General features: G+C 43.6%; 1 protein-coding gene across 1 annotated transcript in view; it reads right to left on the bottom strand.

Annotated features, from left to right (window-relative positions):
• Positions 1-15633, bottom strand: part of CMTM8 (CKLF like MARVEL transmembrane domain containing 8) — a 93931-nt gene extending 78298 nt beyond the window's left edge. The window contains exon 1 of the mRNA XM_043886385.1: positions 14762-15633. Within this exon, the coding sequence (XP_043742320.1) occupies positions 14762-14908 (147 nt within the window). The 5' untranslated portion in view covers positions 14909-15633. The remainder of the gene's footprint in view (positions 1-14761) is intronic.
• Between the last annotated feature and the right edge of the window lie 527 nt (positions 15634-16160).

The following is a 16160-nucleotide window of genomic DNA, read 5'->3' as shown; positions in this document are numbered from 1 at the left end:
TCCTAGGAAGACATCCAAGAGAAACAAAAGTATATGTCTACACAAAAACTTGTACATGTATGTTCTTAGCAGCGTTACCAATAGCTAAAAGGTGGGAAACAACCCAAATGTCTATGAACTCATGAATGGATGGATAAAATGAAGCCACACAATGAAATAATATTTGGCAATAAAAAGAAATGAAGTACTCACTCATGCTTCAACATAGATGAATCTTGAAAATGTCAGCTTAAGTGAAAGAAGTCAGGCACAAAAGATCACATATTATGGGATTCCATTAATATGAGATGTCCAAAATAGGCAAATTTTATAGACATAGAATGTAGAATTAGTGATAGCATAGGAAGAGGTTGTGGGGAAATGGAGAATGGCTGCTAATAGTATGGAGTTTCTTTCTGGGGTGATGAAAAATATTCTAAAATTGATTATGATGATGGTTGCGCAACACTGTGAATATTCCAAAAGCCACTGAGTTGTACACTTCAAGTGGGTGAATTGTATGGTATGTGAATTATATCTCAAAAAATGTTATTTAAGAAAAACATAAAAAACTGTCTAACACAAAGAGCATGATAAGGAAAAGGTTAGCATTATATTTTGAATGGAATTATGTGGTTACATATCTTAATTCTCTGGGTAGTTAGCAAAATATGGATAAATACTTTGCGTAAAATTTAAAAGATAACTCCAAACAAAATAGAAATAGAATTTATAACTTACAATCACTAGAGAAAAAAATAAGGAAAACTAAGAACTCTAAATAAGTTATCACAACAAATATAAATGTGTTAAAAATTTCCATATTGAAAGATGAATTCTCAGACCGGGTATAGAACTAAAATCTAGTTACATGATCAATATAGAAGACTTAACAAGATGACAGAGAAAGGAAAAAAATTAAAGGTACAGTTTCCTTTCAGAAGATGAAAATGTTCTGGAACTAGATAAAAGTGATCGAACGACATTGTGAATGTATTATGCTAAACGCCATTCAATTGTTCATTTTAAAATAGCTAATTTTATGGACATACCTCATTCCATTACACTTTACTTTCATGTGCTTCAAAAATACTGTGTTTTTCTCAATTGAAGGTTTGTGGCAACCCTGTATCAAACAAGTCTTACTGACTTTTTCAAATAGCACTTGCTCATTTCGGGTCTCTGTCACATTTGTTAATTCTCACAATATTTCACACCTCTTCATTATTATTACATTCGTTATGGTGATCCGTGATCTCTGATGATACAATTGTAACTGTTTTGAGGTGCCACAAAGCTTGCCCATAAAAGATGGTGAACTTAATCAACTGCTGACGATCCAGAACATCATATAAACTTAGTTGATAAAGCAGTGGCAGGGTGTGAGAGGATGACGCAAACTCTGAAAGAAGCTCTACTGTGGGTCAGGAGCTATCAAAGAACACAGCATGCTACAGAGAAATTGTTCATGAAAAGAAGAGTCAACGAATGCAGCAAACTTCATTGCTGTATTATTTTAGGGAACTGACACAGCCACCCCAACCTTCAGCAGCCACCATCCTGATTAGTCAGCAGCCATCAACATCCAGGCAAGAGGTTCCATCAGCAAAAAGATGATGGCTCGCTGAAGATTTGGGGATGGTTAGCATTTCTTACCAATAAAGCATTTTTAATTAAGGTATGTACATTGTTTTTTAAATGTATTGAATTAAACACTTATCAGTCTACAGTATAATGTAAACATAATTTATATGCACTTGGAAACCAAAAAATTCATTTGACTAACTTTATTTTGGTACTGCTTTATTATACTGGTCTGGAACCACAATATCTCTGAAGTATGCCTATATGTTATGTGAATCTCACTTCAATTAAAAATAAAGGGACAAGAACATATCAGATAAATGCTGGCCAAAAAAAGCTGGGGGGACAATAGTAAAGTCAGACAAAATAGAACACAGCAAAGCAATCTAGAAGGCTGGTCTTCTATTAACACAAACAGAAAACCCTCAGATACGATACCAACAAATCAAATCCAAGACTTAAAAAAGAAAGTTTTAAAATCCAATAGTTTCTTTAAAAAATGCATTATAACTAAATAGAGATTATATCAGAAGTACAAGAAAGAGTCAACGTTAGATTTTCTAATGTAATTCACTCCCTTAACAAATAGAAGGAAAAAAAACCTATATGCTGACCTAACGAAAGGCACCCTCCCAGCCAAATACTACCTCCCAAATTCAACAATCATTCCTGATTAAAATATGTACAGTTAAACCTCCCTTTCTTAATTCAATAAAGAATATCTACTAGAACCCACAGTAAAATCTGTATTATAATTAAAGTATTGGAAACACTGCAGTTAAAGTTATGAGTCAGCCAAAGATATCCATCTTGCCTCAATCATTCAGCATTGCACTAGCAGTCCTAACCTACGCAATAATGAAAAACAGTATAAATATAAAAAGAAGAAAACCACCCTTGTTCAGATATTACTATAAGTTATAAAATAATAATAGAACTAACTATAATAATTAGGACAATAATAATTAGAACTAATTATTCAAATAAAATGGCTACATATAAAACAATCAACAGCTTTTTTTCAAACTACAAACAGTAAAGAATTGCCAAATCCAATTCATTTTTTATAAATCCTATTTATCAAATATAGTAAGAAATACATAGACTCATCTGGCAAAAACTTAGGACTTCAAGAGCATAAAATGACCTTAAATAAATAGATACAATATTCTTAAGTGATAAGATTCAATATCATAAAGATATCTCTTCAAATTAATTTATAAATTTAATGCAGTCTCAGTCAAAATCAGAGTGGAATGTAAGGAACAATGATTTTAAAAAATCACCTCCAAGTGTTAGTTTAAGTATACAAAAGTATAGCAAGAAAGAGAAAAACTGGTATGATTTATAGCAAGGAGATCCAACCAGTCCATCCTAAAGGTAATCAGTTCTGAATATTCATTGGAAGGACTGATGCTGAAGCTGAAACTCCAATACTTTGGCCACCTGATGCAAAGAACTGACTCATCTGAAAAGACCCTGATGCTGGGAATGTTTGAAGGTGGGAGTAGAAGGGGATGACAGGATGAGATGGTTGGATGGCATAACCGACTCAATGGACATGAGTTTGAGTAAGCTCCGGGAGTTGGTGAAGAACAGGGAGGCCTGGCGTGCTGCAGCCCACGGGGTCACAGAGTCGGACACGACTGAGCGACTGAACTGACCCTATTGAATATTTAAATGCATGATAAAGCTACAGTCAATTTAGAATTGACTCAGAATCAAGAAATAGTTACATATATATGGGAATATGATTAACGGTGAGACAACTAGCTACCCATTTGGGGGGAAAAAATGAAACTACATTCTTTTAAATTTGCTTTTAATTGGAGGATAATTGCTTTACAAAGTTGCGGTGGTCTCTGCCATACAACAGTGTGAATCGGCCACAGGTAAACACGTGTCCCCTCCCTCGGGAACCGCCCTCCCACCGCACTAGAGTACCAGGTTAAGCTCCCCATGCTATACAGAGACTTCCCACTAGCTATGCATTTACCCATGGTAACGTATATATGACAGTCGTACTCTCTCAGTTCATCCCAGCCTCTACTTCCCCTGCTGGGCCCCCTGCCCTGTAAATAGGTTCATCAGGACCATATTTCTAGATTCCATACATTCCACAGAATATATGATATCTGTTTTCCCCTTTCTGACTTACTTCACTCTGGCAGGGGAGATAACCATGATCACGAAATTACATTCTTATCCACGCAGAAAGAACTTATACCTTCAGATCACAATTTTTTAAAATGATAACCCTATATGCAAGACAGAAAAAGAGACACATATATAAAACAGACTTTTGGACTCTGTGGGAGAAGGTGAGGGTGGATGATCTGAGAGAACAGCATCGAAACATGTATATTATCAAGTGTGAAACAGATCGCCAGCCCAGGTTTGATGCATGAGACAAGTGCTCGGGGGCTGGTGCACTGGGATGACCCAGAGCGATGGGATGGGGAGGGAGGCGGGAGGGGGGTTCGGGATGGGGAACACATGTAAATCCATGGCTGATTCATGTCAATGTATGGCAAAAACCACTACAATATTGTAAAGTCATTAGCCTCCAATTAATATAAATAAATGGGAAAAAAAAGAAAGGAAAAAAAAATGTTTATATATTTTTGGTTGCACCGCATGGCTGGCAGGGTCTGTTCCTTGACCAGGGATGGAGCTCAGGCCCTGGCAGTGAATGCACCGAGTCCTAACCACTGGACAACTAGGGAACTCCTGCTGGTAAATATTTTTAACATTTAAAAGCATGGTATTTTCTTCAAATATTTGTATAATCCTGGGTATAAGGAAGGCATGTTTAAGCAAAGTAAACCCAAGAAAGCTGAATAAGGGTAAGACTCTAGATTTCATGCAAATTAGAAACTTATTTTGATGAAAATGGCATGAATGATACTAACAAGTGACATGAGAAAGTTAATACTTATACAGGAAACTTACAAATCAACAAAAAAGCAATAGGGAAAAATATCAAGGTATCATTAAGTGAATAAGAACCTGCAGAATATGTATACTACACTCATTCATGCATGTGTGCACATTATATACTATGTGTAAATACATGCACACATACAGAAAAGGTCTGTGAACACTAAGTAGATGGGGGTAGCTGCTGGATAGAGTGAAGGAGGTAAGTAAGCAGAGATGCTCAGTTTTCACTCTATATATAAACGGTGTGAAGTTTTTTACAATGAACACACTGCTGAATTTCTTTAATTACATTAATGCAAAAGTACATTCTCATTACAAAAAAATTAAAACCATATAAAAAATAAGGAGTTAAAAAGCAAACCTCCCTATTCAAATACATCCCACAAACCAATCTTATTTCCCTCCTTGGAGGTAAATTTTCATAAATGTCTTCACTCCCTGGTGGTTCAGACAAGAAAGAATCTCCCTGCAACGTAGGAGACATGGGTTCGATCCCTGAGCTGGGAAGACCCCCTGGAGGAGGGAATGGCAACCGACTCCAGTATTCCTGCCTGGAGAATTCCATGGACAGAGGAACCTGGCGGGCTATAGTCCATGGGGTCACAAGGAGTTGGACAGGACCGAGCAACTAATGCTTTCACTTTTTCACTCCCTTTTATATCTTTAAAACACTTTTAAAGAAAGAGCCCATTTTTTTAAGTGAGTAGAAGGGGAAAAACAGGCATTTACTGAAAGAAGAAATAAATGGCTAATAAGCATATTTTAAATGTTAAATTTTAATCATCACAGAAATACAAATTAAAAAAATTTTCTTTTTTCACAAGTCCAAGGCCCCCCTGATATTAGCTGATGCTCTGACTGGTGGGTGTCTATGCCAAATCAGGTTTTATTAGAGTATCTCCCACCCCAAGAAAATGAGAAAATGTTAAAAGTTTGAGCATTAGACGAAACAAACCCACCGAAACACTACTAGAGGGAATGCCAATTGGTATAAACCTTTCTGTTCAACTTGGCAGTAATACCAAAAGCCTTAAAAATACATAAAGCAACCCCACTCCAACACAAAACTATTAGAACTAATAAATGAAATCAGCAAAATTGTAGAATAACAGGTTAAGGATACAGAGCTCAACTGGATTTCGATGATGTAGCAATAAACAATCTGAAAATGAAATTACGAAAATAATTCCATGTACAATAGCATCAAAAAGAATAAAATACTTAGGAATAAATTTAACAAAAGATATATGATATGTATGTTGAAGACTACAAAACATTGTTAAAGAAATTAGAGGAGATGTCAATAAACAGAAAGGTACCCCATGTCCATGAATTAGAAAACAGTTTTCAAATAGCAATACTCCCCAAATCGATCTACAGATTCAGCACAACCCATATTGAAACCCCAGCAGCCCTTTTTGCAGAAATTGGCAAGGTGATACTAAAATTCAAGGAAATGCAAGGGACCCAGAATAGCCAAAACAATTTGGAAAAAAGAACAAACTTGCAAACTCACAGTCTGATTTCAAAGCTTTCTACAAAGCTACAGTTAGTGTGGTATTGGCATAAGGACAGATATTTAGATCAATGAAACAGAACTGAGAAAGCAGAAATAAACCCTTACATTTATGGCCATATGATTTTCAACAATGCGTGCCAACACAATTCAGTGGGGGAAAAAATTGTCTTTTCAACATATAGTGCTGGGACAATTAGATATCTACACGGACGTGAATGAAATAACCCTCCTTCCTCACATTCAATATAAAAATGAACTCAAAATTAGCCACAGACCTAAATGTAAGACATAAAGCTATACAACTTTTGACTTTACCAGCAGTCCAGAGGTTAAGACTGTGCTTCCACTGCAGGGGGCACAGGTTCGATCCCTGGTCAGGGAAGTCGTGCCTGCAATGCAATGCAGCGCCAACCCCCCGCCAAAAAAACCTATAAAACTTTCAGCAGAAAACAGAGGAGCAAATCTTTTGACCCTGCATTAGGCAAAGTCTTCTTAGATATGACATCAAAAACACAAACAAGAAGGGAAAAAAATAAACAAATTTCACTTTATCAAATTAAGAAACCCTTGTTCTTTAAAGGACACCATCACATAAAGTGAAAAGACAACACACAGAATGGAAGAAAAATATTTGCAAATCATGTATTTGATATATGATAAGGAACTTGTATCCAGAATATGAAAAGCATGCCTACAAGCCCACAATAAGAGAAATTAGCTTTTTAAATGGCAAAGGATTTTTTGGTTGTTAACATTATCTTTATTAGGTTGCTGTTGACATTATTTTTCAACTTTTCAGGGCCTGGTTGTTCCTTTTAAATGGCCAAGGATTTGAATTGACACTTCTCCAAAGAAGCTAGACAAATGACATAAAGAGATGCTCAACATCATTAGTCATCAAGGAAATACAAACTAAAACCACAGTGAGATATTACTTCATACCTTGTAGGATGATTAGAACCAAAAAGGCAGAAAATAAATCTTGGTGAGGATGTGGAGAAATCGGAACACTCAACCAGTATTGGTGCTGGAATTGTAAGTTAGGGTCACCATTTTGGAAAGAGTCTAGCAGTACCCTGACAAATAGTAGACAAAGACCTACCATATCATTGAACCCTCCTTCCCTAGGTAAATGCCCAAGAGAACTGAAAATTAAGTCCACACAAAACCTGTGCATGGAGGTTCACAGCAGTGTGTTCATAACAGTCAAAACGTGGAAACAGCCCAAATGTTCATCAATTGATGAACAGATAAACTATACATATATATATATGTATACTACAATGAAATATTCTTTGGCAATAAAAGGAATGAAGTATTGAGACATCCTGGAGCATGGATAACCCTTGGAAACATTAAGTCAAAGAAGCCAGACAGAAAGGGCCACATACTATAGGATTCCATCTACAAGAAATAACCAGGACAGAAAAATCCACAGGGGCAGAAAACACATTAGTTGCTACCAAGGGCTGAGGCAAGGTGAGACCAGGGAGTGAACGCTAACAGATAGAAGGTTTCTTTCTGTGGTGACAAAAATGTCCTAAAATCAGATAATGATCAAAGTTGTACAACTCTGTGAATATCCTAAAAAATTTCTGAATTGTACACCTTTGAAAGGTCAACTTTTCGTGTATATTTTTACTTTTCTTATTTTTTTTGTTTTTTATTTGATTATTTCTTGAAGTATAGCTGATTTTAAATGTTTCAGGTGTATATTAAAGGACATACACATCCTACATGTAAGCAATACCACATGATAATGGTCTTTGACTTACGTCATCTCTACATCTATCCACATTGCTGCTAAAGGCATTATTTCATTACTTTTTATGACTGAGTAATATTCCATTGTATGTATGTATCACTTCTTTATCCGTGAGTCTGTCAATGGACACTGCGGTGGCTTCCATTTCTCGACTGTTGTAAAGAATGCTGCAGTGAATGCAGGAGGGCACGTGTCTTTTCTCCCAATATATATGCAGGAGTGGGACGGCTGGATCAGATGATAGCTCTATTTTTAGTTTTTTAAAGAAAAATCATCAATCTGTTATGGCTAATATCTCAATAAAGCTGAATCTCAAACCTGGATATGCCCAAACTCATAGAACAGTACACTAAAAAGGGTAAATGTTACTGTATACATCGACAAAATTTTACTTTAAGGAAGATTCATATATCCTGTTACTCAATTCTAAGTACACATCCATAGAAAATCTGAAAAGAATATCCAGAAAGATGGAGCTTAAGGAATGTTTGTTACATCCTTGTTACAGGAAAGAAAGAAACCTAAATTGAACAGTAGGAGCCTAGATATTTATGGAGGTCATTGGGATTCCCCAGTGGCTCAGAGGTAAAAAATCCACCTGCAATGCAGGAGCCACAGGAGATTCAGGTTCAATCTCTGGGTCGGGAAGATCCCCTGGAGAAGGAAATGGCAACCCCCTCCAGTATCCTTGCCTGCAGAATCCCATAGACAGAGGAGCCTGGTAGGCCACAGTTCATAGGGTTGCAAAGAGTCAGATATAACTGAAGCAATTTAGCATGCACGCACGCAGGCAGCCATTAAGAATGATTGAAGAGCTTCAATAATTTTTTTAAAGCCAGGAGCAGAAGAAAAAATGTTTTTAAAAATTGGAAAAACAAAACAAAACAAAACACAATGCCTAAAGAAATGAACCGCTGATGCGGAAAGGTAATTCATCAGGTCTTCCCAGGAAAACTGGCACATTCAGATTGGGTAATCTGAGCAGAGTTTTATAAAGGTCTTATTTAGAAGGTAGGGTGCGGAAAACCACAAGCCGTTGCGCAGGCCCTGGCAATAGGAAGTGGCTGGGAGTGACCGGATAACAGAGCCAGGGAAAACAGCCCAGGGCCGAGGGCTGCCAGAGCCCGCCTTGTACAGAGGGACACAGCTGGGCTGCTGAGCCCCGGCAGGGAGGGGTCCCAAGAACGAGTGCCCTGAACCTGCTCCCCTCCCACCTGCCGCATCCTCCAGGTGCCAGGAGGACCCTGGAATCCAGTGTGACATCCGAGGGGACCCTGGAGACGGCCGGGTCCATGCAAGTCACCCTACGGGGTGGAGAGCCAGGTGGAGGGTGCCTCTGAGCGACAAATGGAAGACGTCCAGCACAGATGGTCATAGCAGGAAACGAGGAGTAGTTCAGAAGGGACTGCATTTTTAAAAACTGCACATAATACACAGCCACTGTAGAAACCCTGAAATGGTTTACTCCAAGGGGTAAACAGTGGTTCGCCCAGAATTTCTCAACAGTGGGGCTGTAGGCAGCGGGCGAAGCAATTCTTCATGGCTGGGGACCGTCCCAAGCGCTTTAGGACATGAGACTCCCTGGTCCCCCAGGGCGCTAAACACCAGGAGAGACCCCAGGCATGACAATAACCCAAAGCCTCCCCACGCCCAAACATGGGTCAATATTGACACGCCTGACAGGAACCACTGTGGGGAACACAGTTCAGGGTTTTTTTTTTTTTTCTTACTTGCATTTTTCTCATTTTTCTACCAAGATTAGGAAACTGTGTTCATCCTTCTTTGAAAAGAAATCACCAGGATAGACTAATTTAACTCCTCCTGGCCTCACCGCACCACATGTAGGATCTAGTTCCCCCCACCAGGGATCGAACCCTTGTCCCCTGCATTGGGAACTTGAAGCCTTAACCACTGGATTGCCAGGGAAGTCCCAGGATAAATTAATTTAGATGCCAGTTCTCAGGAAACCCTATCTGTCCTCCCCCAACTGAGTTTGCTCATGACAGTAAGTAAATGAGAGGCGATCTGACATTATTACCTGCATGAACTAACTCATTTTGAAGTTGCCAATTAACAGGAAGGCTGCAATTTAACTCAGCTTCTGACAAATCACTTTTATTCTTCCAATCCTCATAACTGTTATGAGATCACAACATCCTACAGGTCATAGGTCAAGTCCTGGATTGCTTCTAGCTTGTTACAAAACTTTAAGAGGAAGGAAACCACTACAGTTTGGTTCCCATGCCATCTTACACCGGCACCGTCTAGGGTGTTTTAGCAGGTCGCCTCTGTGAGAAAGCCAGGCCAAGGGATCCTGACAACAGATTTGGGGAAACACTGTGTTTTACTCTCTATTATTTCCCGCAGGCTCAAGCAAGAAGCCAGGTTCTTCATAATTCTTTGTCTCAGTATTTTGTTTTTTCAAGGCAGAAAGTAACATTCTTCTGGGGACAGGTCTAACTTAATCTGAGGGCTGGAACAGCAGAAGTTTGAAACCTGACCTGCCTCCACCCCCAAATAAAGAATCCATGGTTCCATTTTCCTTACAGTTCAAAAAACTATCCACTGTAAGCGACATCCTGACTCAGATGTTAAAATATAAACAAAAATAAACATATTTATAAAATATAAACAGTATACTGGATCAATAAAACATAGTATATACTATTTAGAGTGATTCTTAACATTTTCAAGAGTTCTACGGAATCCTCTGGTGATCCAGTCGTTAGGACCTGGCGCCCTCACTGCTGGGGCCCTGGGTTCAATCCCTGGTCGGGGAACTAAGATCCCACAAGCCCCGTGGCATGGCCAAAAAAAAGAAAAAGAAATTTTTAAGAATCTCTTTGGAGTAGGAAATGGCAACCCACTCCCATAGTGCTGTCTGGAGAATCCCATGGACAGAAGAGCCTGGCTGGCTACAGTCCACGGGGCTGCAAAGAGTCGGACACAACTGAACTACGAGCACACAGTACGGACAGTGAGTTCAGGAAGCGTTCCTCCCATGAATGAAGACACCCTCTCCCATTCCACATGCCCAACCTCTATGTAGATGAAAGTAATCTACGAAACAGCACAACTGGAAGAAACTCTGCAATCATCAACTGACTCACTTGAAATATCAGAAGTAATTGGAATTTTTAAAATAGCTAGCTATTGACATTTGTTTTATAGATAATAGTATATTATGATAAAAGAAAGTATCTAAGCATTCTGTAGCTGTTTTCTCAAAGGATCATCCAAGAACACTTTGCAATAGTATCTAGTGAGCTTGTTAAAAACCCTGTATCTGTCTCACTGCAGCAAACTTGCTGAAATAGAATTTCTGTAGTCAGCACTCTAGAATGTGCATTTTAGTACAGTGCTCACTGTGATTTTTATGCTCATTAAATCTTTAAAGTCACTGTGCTAGAGGCTAAGATGGTGTAAAAGAAATTTTAGTTAAAACAGCATTTCAGTGAAGGTTTCTTAACTTTCTACAGCAATTTCCACTACAATGGATAAAGCAGGCTTAGAGAATGTTTCTTACTTCCTCAGGCCATTCTAAACATTTGACATAGGCAAACTGGAGTATGCTTAGAAAAAGAATAATTAGCTTGGCTCAAAATTGGTGCTCAATATATTTGTTGAATAAATGAATATAACATAAACAGAAAAAAAAAATCTCTTTAGGGGACTTCCTGGTGGTCCAGTGGTTAAGAATCTGCCTTGCAGAGCAGGGGGTGTGTGTTCGATCCCTGGCCAGGGAACTAAGATCCCATATGCTATGGGGTAATTAAGCCCAGGGGCCACTACTAGAGAGTTTGTGCACCACAATGAAAGATTCCATGTGCTGCAATTAAAACCCAGTGCAGCCAAATAAATTTTTAAAAAAATGTTTTAAATCTCTTTAAATGTCCATGAGTTTTCCTGATCGAGAGAACAAGTTCTTGGTATCACGGAAGAAAACACTCATGTGAAGGCACACCACTGTGATGTCACAGCTCTCTGGGAAGAAAATAGATTCTATAGGTTTCCAGAAAGGGGGTGGGGGAATCAAGAATTGGAATCTTTTAAAAAGAATTAGAAGAGCTAGAAGATAACAGAGGAATACTTTCATAATTCTGAAGGAAAAAATTTCCAATCTACCATTCTTCACCTAGTCAAACTATTAATTATGTGTTGCAGTGGAATGGAGACATTGTGACAGATGCGCCTCTTGATTTACACATGCATCCTTTTTTAGGAGACTACCAGAGGGTGTGTGTTTCCCCTGAGTCAGAGTGAGTCCAGACGGAGGAGGACACTGGTCCTGGGAGGCAGAGGATCCAACCCAGGAGAAAGGGGAAAGGGCTTTCAAAAGGCACATGCAGGAGACCCCAGGCCATCAGCTGTGTCCAGGTGAGAAGGCCGGGTGAGAGGAGGTCAGACGCTCCCAGAGAGGGCTGGTCAAGAGGACAACCCTGATAGAATACCTGCTGTCTCTCAGTTTCCTGAGTGAAGACTCAAACAGTAAAGTTAGTGACTAAGTATCTAGAGATCTCAGAAATGGAAAATTACAATCTCCAGGAAAAACCAGAAATTGGACAGCAAAGGAAAAGCACTCACAGACCGCTCAGCGGCTCCTCTTGAAAGTGTTTATGATATCCTAAGGTCAGCACTGGTTATTGATCTAACCCAAAGACATAAAGGTGTCTGTATAATGGGCATGGGGAAGGGGTGGCCCAAGAGGGCTAAAGCCCCATTTGTCAGAGTGCAAAGCCAAGGATAACAGCATTGGTGGGGGAAGGATCAGGAACATTATAAACACATTATTTAGGTCTAAGAGACGTGAATGCGGGTACCTCTGGTGCAGCAATGGTGGGGGAAAGTTATATGTCTACCTGTAGGCCAAGGACTCTAAAACCTGTGCATATAGAGATCGCCAAAAATAGAAACTCTCGTAGTAATTCAGGATAATTTTTCTCACATGTTTTTCCATCAGTTTCCAAAAACATATTGAAATCAAAAAGTCTACATGCCAACACATTAACAGTGGTTATTTCTAGTAACAGAATTGTGGGCCATTTACATTTTTTCTCTCCCTTTCCTATTTCCAGAGAAAGCATGGAACATGGAGTCTGTTGATCATAAATCAGAAAACAAGAGGTGTTTTACTTTACACCTGGTCCGCATCCACACCAGGGGAGAAGCCCCACCTCTGTCACTGTAGCTGCCACTAGCTCAGGTGGAGCAGAGGAGCCTGCCAACTCCTTCATCCACACAGCAAATATTTGTTGAATTCCTATAAGCCAGGCCCTGCAAGGTGATTCCAATACCCGAGCTTTCTACTGGATCTCCCAAAAGCCTCAGTGCCAGCTGGGGGAACGAAATGGGGGATGGGCTAAGCCAACACTTCAAACTCTCTGTACACTGGAACCAACCAGGATGTATTCATTTGGTCTGGGGTGGCTCTGCGTCTCTGGAAAAGTGGATGAGCTATGTTGCACGCTTTGCTGCAGGTTTCTCAGGGCAACTGGGGTCCTCAGGCACTTTGGTACCATCATGGCCCCAAGCTCATATAAGCTAGATTTCAATCCCACAAAGGTTCAAGTGAAAGTATGAGGGATATGGGGCTTCCCCCAGGTGGCATAGTGGTAAAGAATTCCACCTGTCATTGGAAAAAGCCATGGTCCCCTTCCCTTTTGTATGACACCCTTTTTGAAACACACCAGTCTGGAAATCAAAAACAAAAAAAAGAATTCGCCTGGGAATCCAAGAGATGTGGGTTCAATCCCTGGGTTGGGAAGATCCCCTGGAGTAAGAAATGGCAACCCACTCCAGTATTCCTGCCTGGGAAATCCCATGGACAGAGGAGCCTGGTGGGCTGCAGTCCATGGGGCCGCAAAGAGTCAGATACAACTGAACAGGGCCCAAGTAAACAGTGTGAGCTATGGCAGAAGGAAGGGATGCCCCATTACAGTTAAGAGCGGGGCCCTGGAGACAGGCAGGCCTGGGTTTGAATCCCACCTCCACCCCCAGGTGTGACCTACTTCCTCTCTAAACCTCAGTTTCTTCACATGTAAAATGGGGTCATAATCAAAGTTCCCTTCACAGGATGGGCTTCCCACGTGGCTCAGAGGGTAAAGAGGCTGCAGTCCATGGGGTCCCAAAGAGTCGGAGACGACTGAGCGACTTCACTTTCTTTCACTTTTCACAGGATAGGGCTGTTGTGCGGGAAATGAGGGCAGGAGGGTATCTAAAGGGCTTGTGATGAGCCCCTGGCACCTGAAGAGAGTAAACAGTAGCCTCCGTTAGCTGTTAGCAAGCCCGGGACCTTTCTCCGCCAGGAGGAAACCTGAAGGGGCGATAACTGGATGTCTCAGCGTCCACGTTCTCCTCCAGAGAGGAGAAGGCTGGTTCTGTACCCCCTCCCAGCAACGGTCTGAGTATTCAACCAGGATGTGCAAAGCACCAGACAAGAAACTCTCTGATCCTCAAAAAGCACCAGACAGGAGACCCTCGGAATTTATTCCGTAAACGCTTCCCGATTCACCTCAGTTTTACTACCAAGGAGATAATCAGGAAAAAGAAGAAGTCTTCTCCCCTGATCTTCGAGAAGCTTTGCTTTTGGGGAAAAGGCCACCCGCGTGGACATCGGGTGAGGGAGGCACCAGATATCCCTGACACTCATGAACAAAAACTCAATGTTCACCGAGCATCCCGCTCCGGGAACACGACACGGCCGCAGAGAGGGCCCAGCAGGTCGGGTTTGTCCCCAATAGTCCTCCCAAAGCTCCTGACCCTCTCCCCTAGAAGAGCCCAGGGTGAGACGGGACTGTCTCCTGAGAGGGGGTCTCGGAGTCCGGCACCTTGGGATGACGGCGAGGCTGAGCCTAAAGCGTTCCTCCGAAGCCGTCGGAAGGATGTGAACAAGCTCCCAGGCGAGGAGCACGGCGCGGGGTCCACCTGCGCCCCGGCGCCGCCCGCCCGCCCGCCCGCCCCGAGGCACTCACGATCTCCGCCACGATGAGGAGCCCGGGCATGGTGCGGAGGAAGTCGCGGTCGTAGGAGAAGCTGCTGCTGGTGGTGGAGAAGTTCTCGGCGAAGGAGCTGGCGGTGGTGGTGACCGTGTGGGAGCGGGCGCGCTGCGGCTCCTCCATCGTCGCGCCGGGGCCGGGCAGCGCCCGCCCCGCCTCGGGGACCACCGGCGCGTCCAGGCGGGCCGCGCGGCTCCGAGCCCGGGGACACCGGCCGGGGGCGGGGGGAGGGGAGCGCGGCGGCGGCGGGACGGGGGCGCGCGGGGGCGCCCGCCCGGGCCCGTCCGGCCGCGGCGCGAGTCTGGCGAGCGCGCGGCGCCCCCCTCTCCTCGGCGAGCGCCGGCTCTCGGGCTGCGCGGGGGCGCCGCGGCGGGAGACCCGGCGAGGGGGAAGCCGCCGGCGGCCGAGGGAGGCGGCGGAGGCCCGGCCGAGGGGAGGGGGCGTGGAGAGGGGCGGCGCGCGGTGGGCGGGGAGGGACCGACCCGCGGAGGCGCCGCCGGCCGGCGGGCGCTTCACCTGTTGCTCGGCCGGGAGGGCGCGGGGGCGCGGCGGCGCGGCGCGCGGGGGCTGCAGAGGGAGGCCCGGGGTCGCGGCCGCCGGCTGCTCGGCTCAGCCAGGCGCCGCCTCCCGGGGGCGGGTCACCGCTGACCTGTCTCTTTGCACCTGGCGGCGGCCGGCCCGCGGCTCGGGGGCCCCCGGGAAGAGCGAGGCCTCCGGGCCGCGTGGCTCCGGGAATGGAGGGGTGGGCGGGGCGATGACTCCAGGTGGCGAAAGAGTGGCTGGAGTTACGACCTGGCCGGACCTTCGACCCGAACGAGATCGATGCGTGGCCGCCGGGACAGCCCGGCCGGAGCGTCTCCCCCTCCCGCCGCGGCGGCCGCCGCAGCCGGGCGGGATTTCCTGCCCCTCCTGCCGGGAACAATTTGAGGAACCGGCTTCATCGCCGGACTTGGAAGGCGAGACGCTTCCAGGCGCTCTCAGAGGCTCGATCGCACGGATGCGGGGAGCCTCGGGGCCGCGCCTGGCCCGGAGATGGGAACGCGGAGATCTCTGGGGGCCCCTAGTCACAATGAATCAGTGTCCCATCACCCTCGGGAGGAAATGTTGGGGGAGAGCTTGAAAACTGTGCGAGTTGTGCAAAGTGAAGTTTCTGACTTTCCGCTGTGCTTTCCGGGGGTGCGGGAGGGAATGAGGGAGCCCCACGCATGGAGGCATGTCAGGCTGACCCGAATTTCAACACTTGCATTTCTCAGCCGTGTGACCAGGAGCAAGGGGCCCTACGTCTCTGGACCTCAGTTGAACCGTCTGTAAAATGCCTAAGTGGGCACCTTGCCAACAAGAACATCTTCCTGGCACACTCTCCTTCTGTCTGGTG

Source organism: Cervus elaphus, chromosome 24 (assembly GCF_910594005.1).
Source record: "Cervus elaphus chromosome 24, mCerEla1.1, whole genome shotgun sequence".
NCBI lineage: Eukaryota > Metazoa > Chordata > Mammalia > Artiodactyla > Cervidae > Cervus > Cervus elaphus.
The sequence above is the reverse complement of the archived record's forward strand: the minus strand, read 5'-3'. Positions and strand labels throughout refer to the sequence as shown.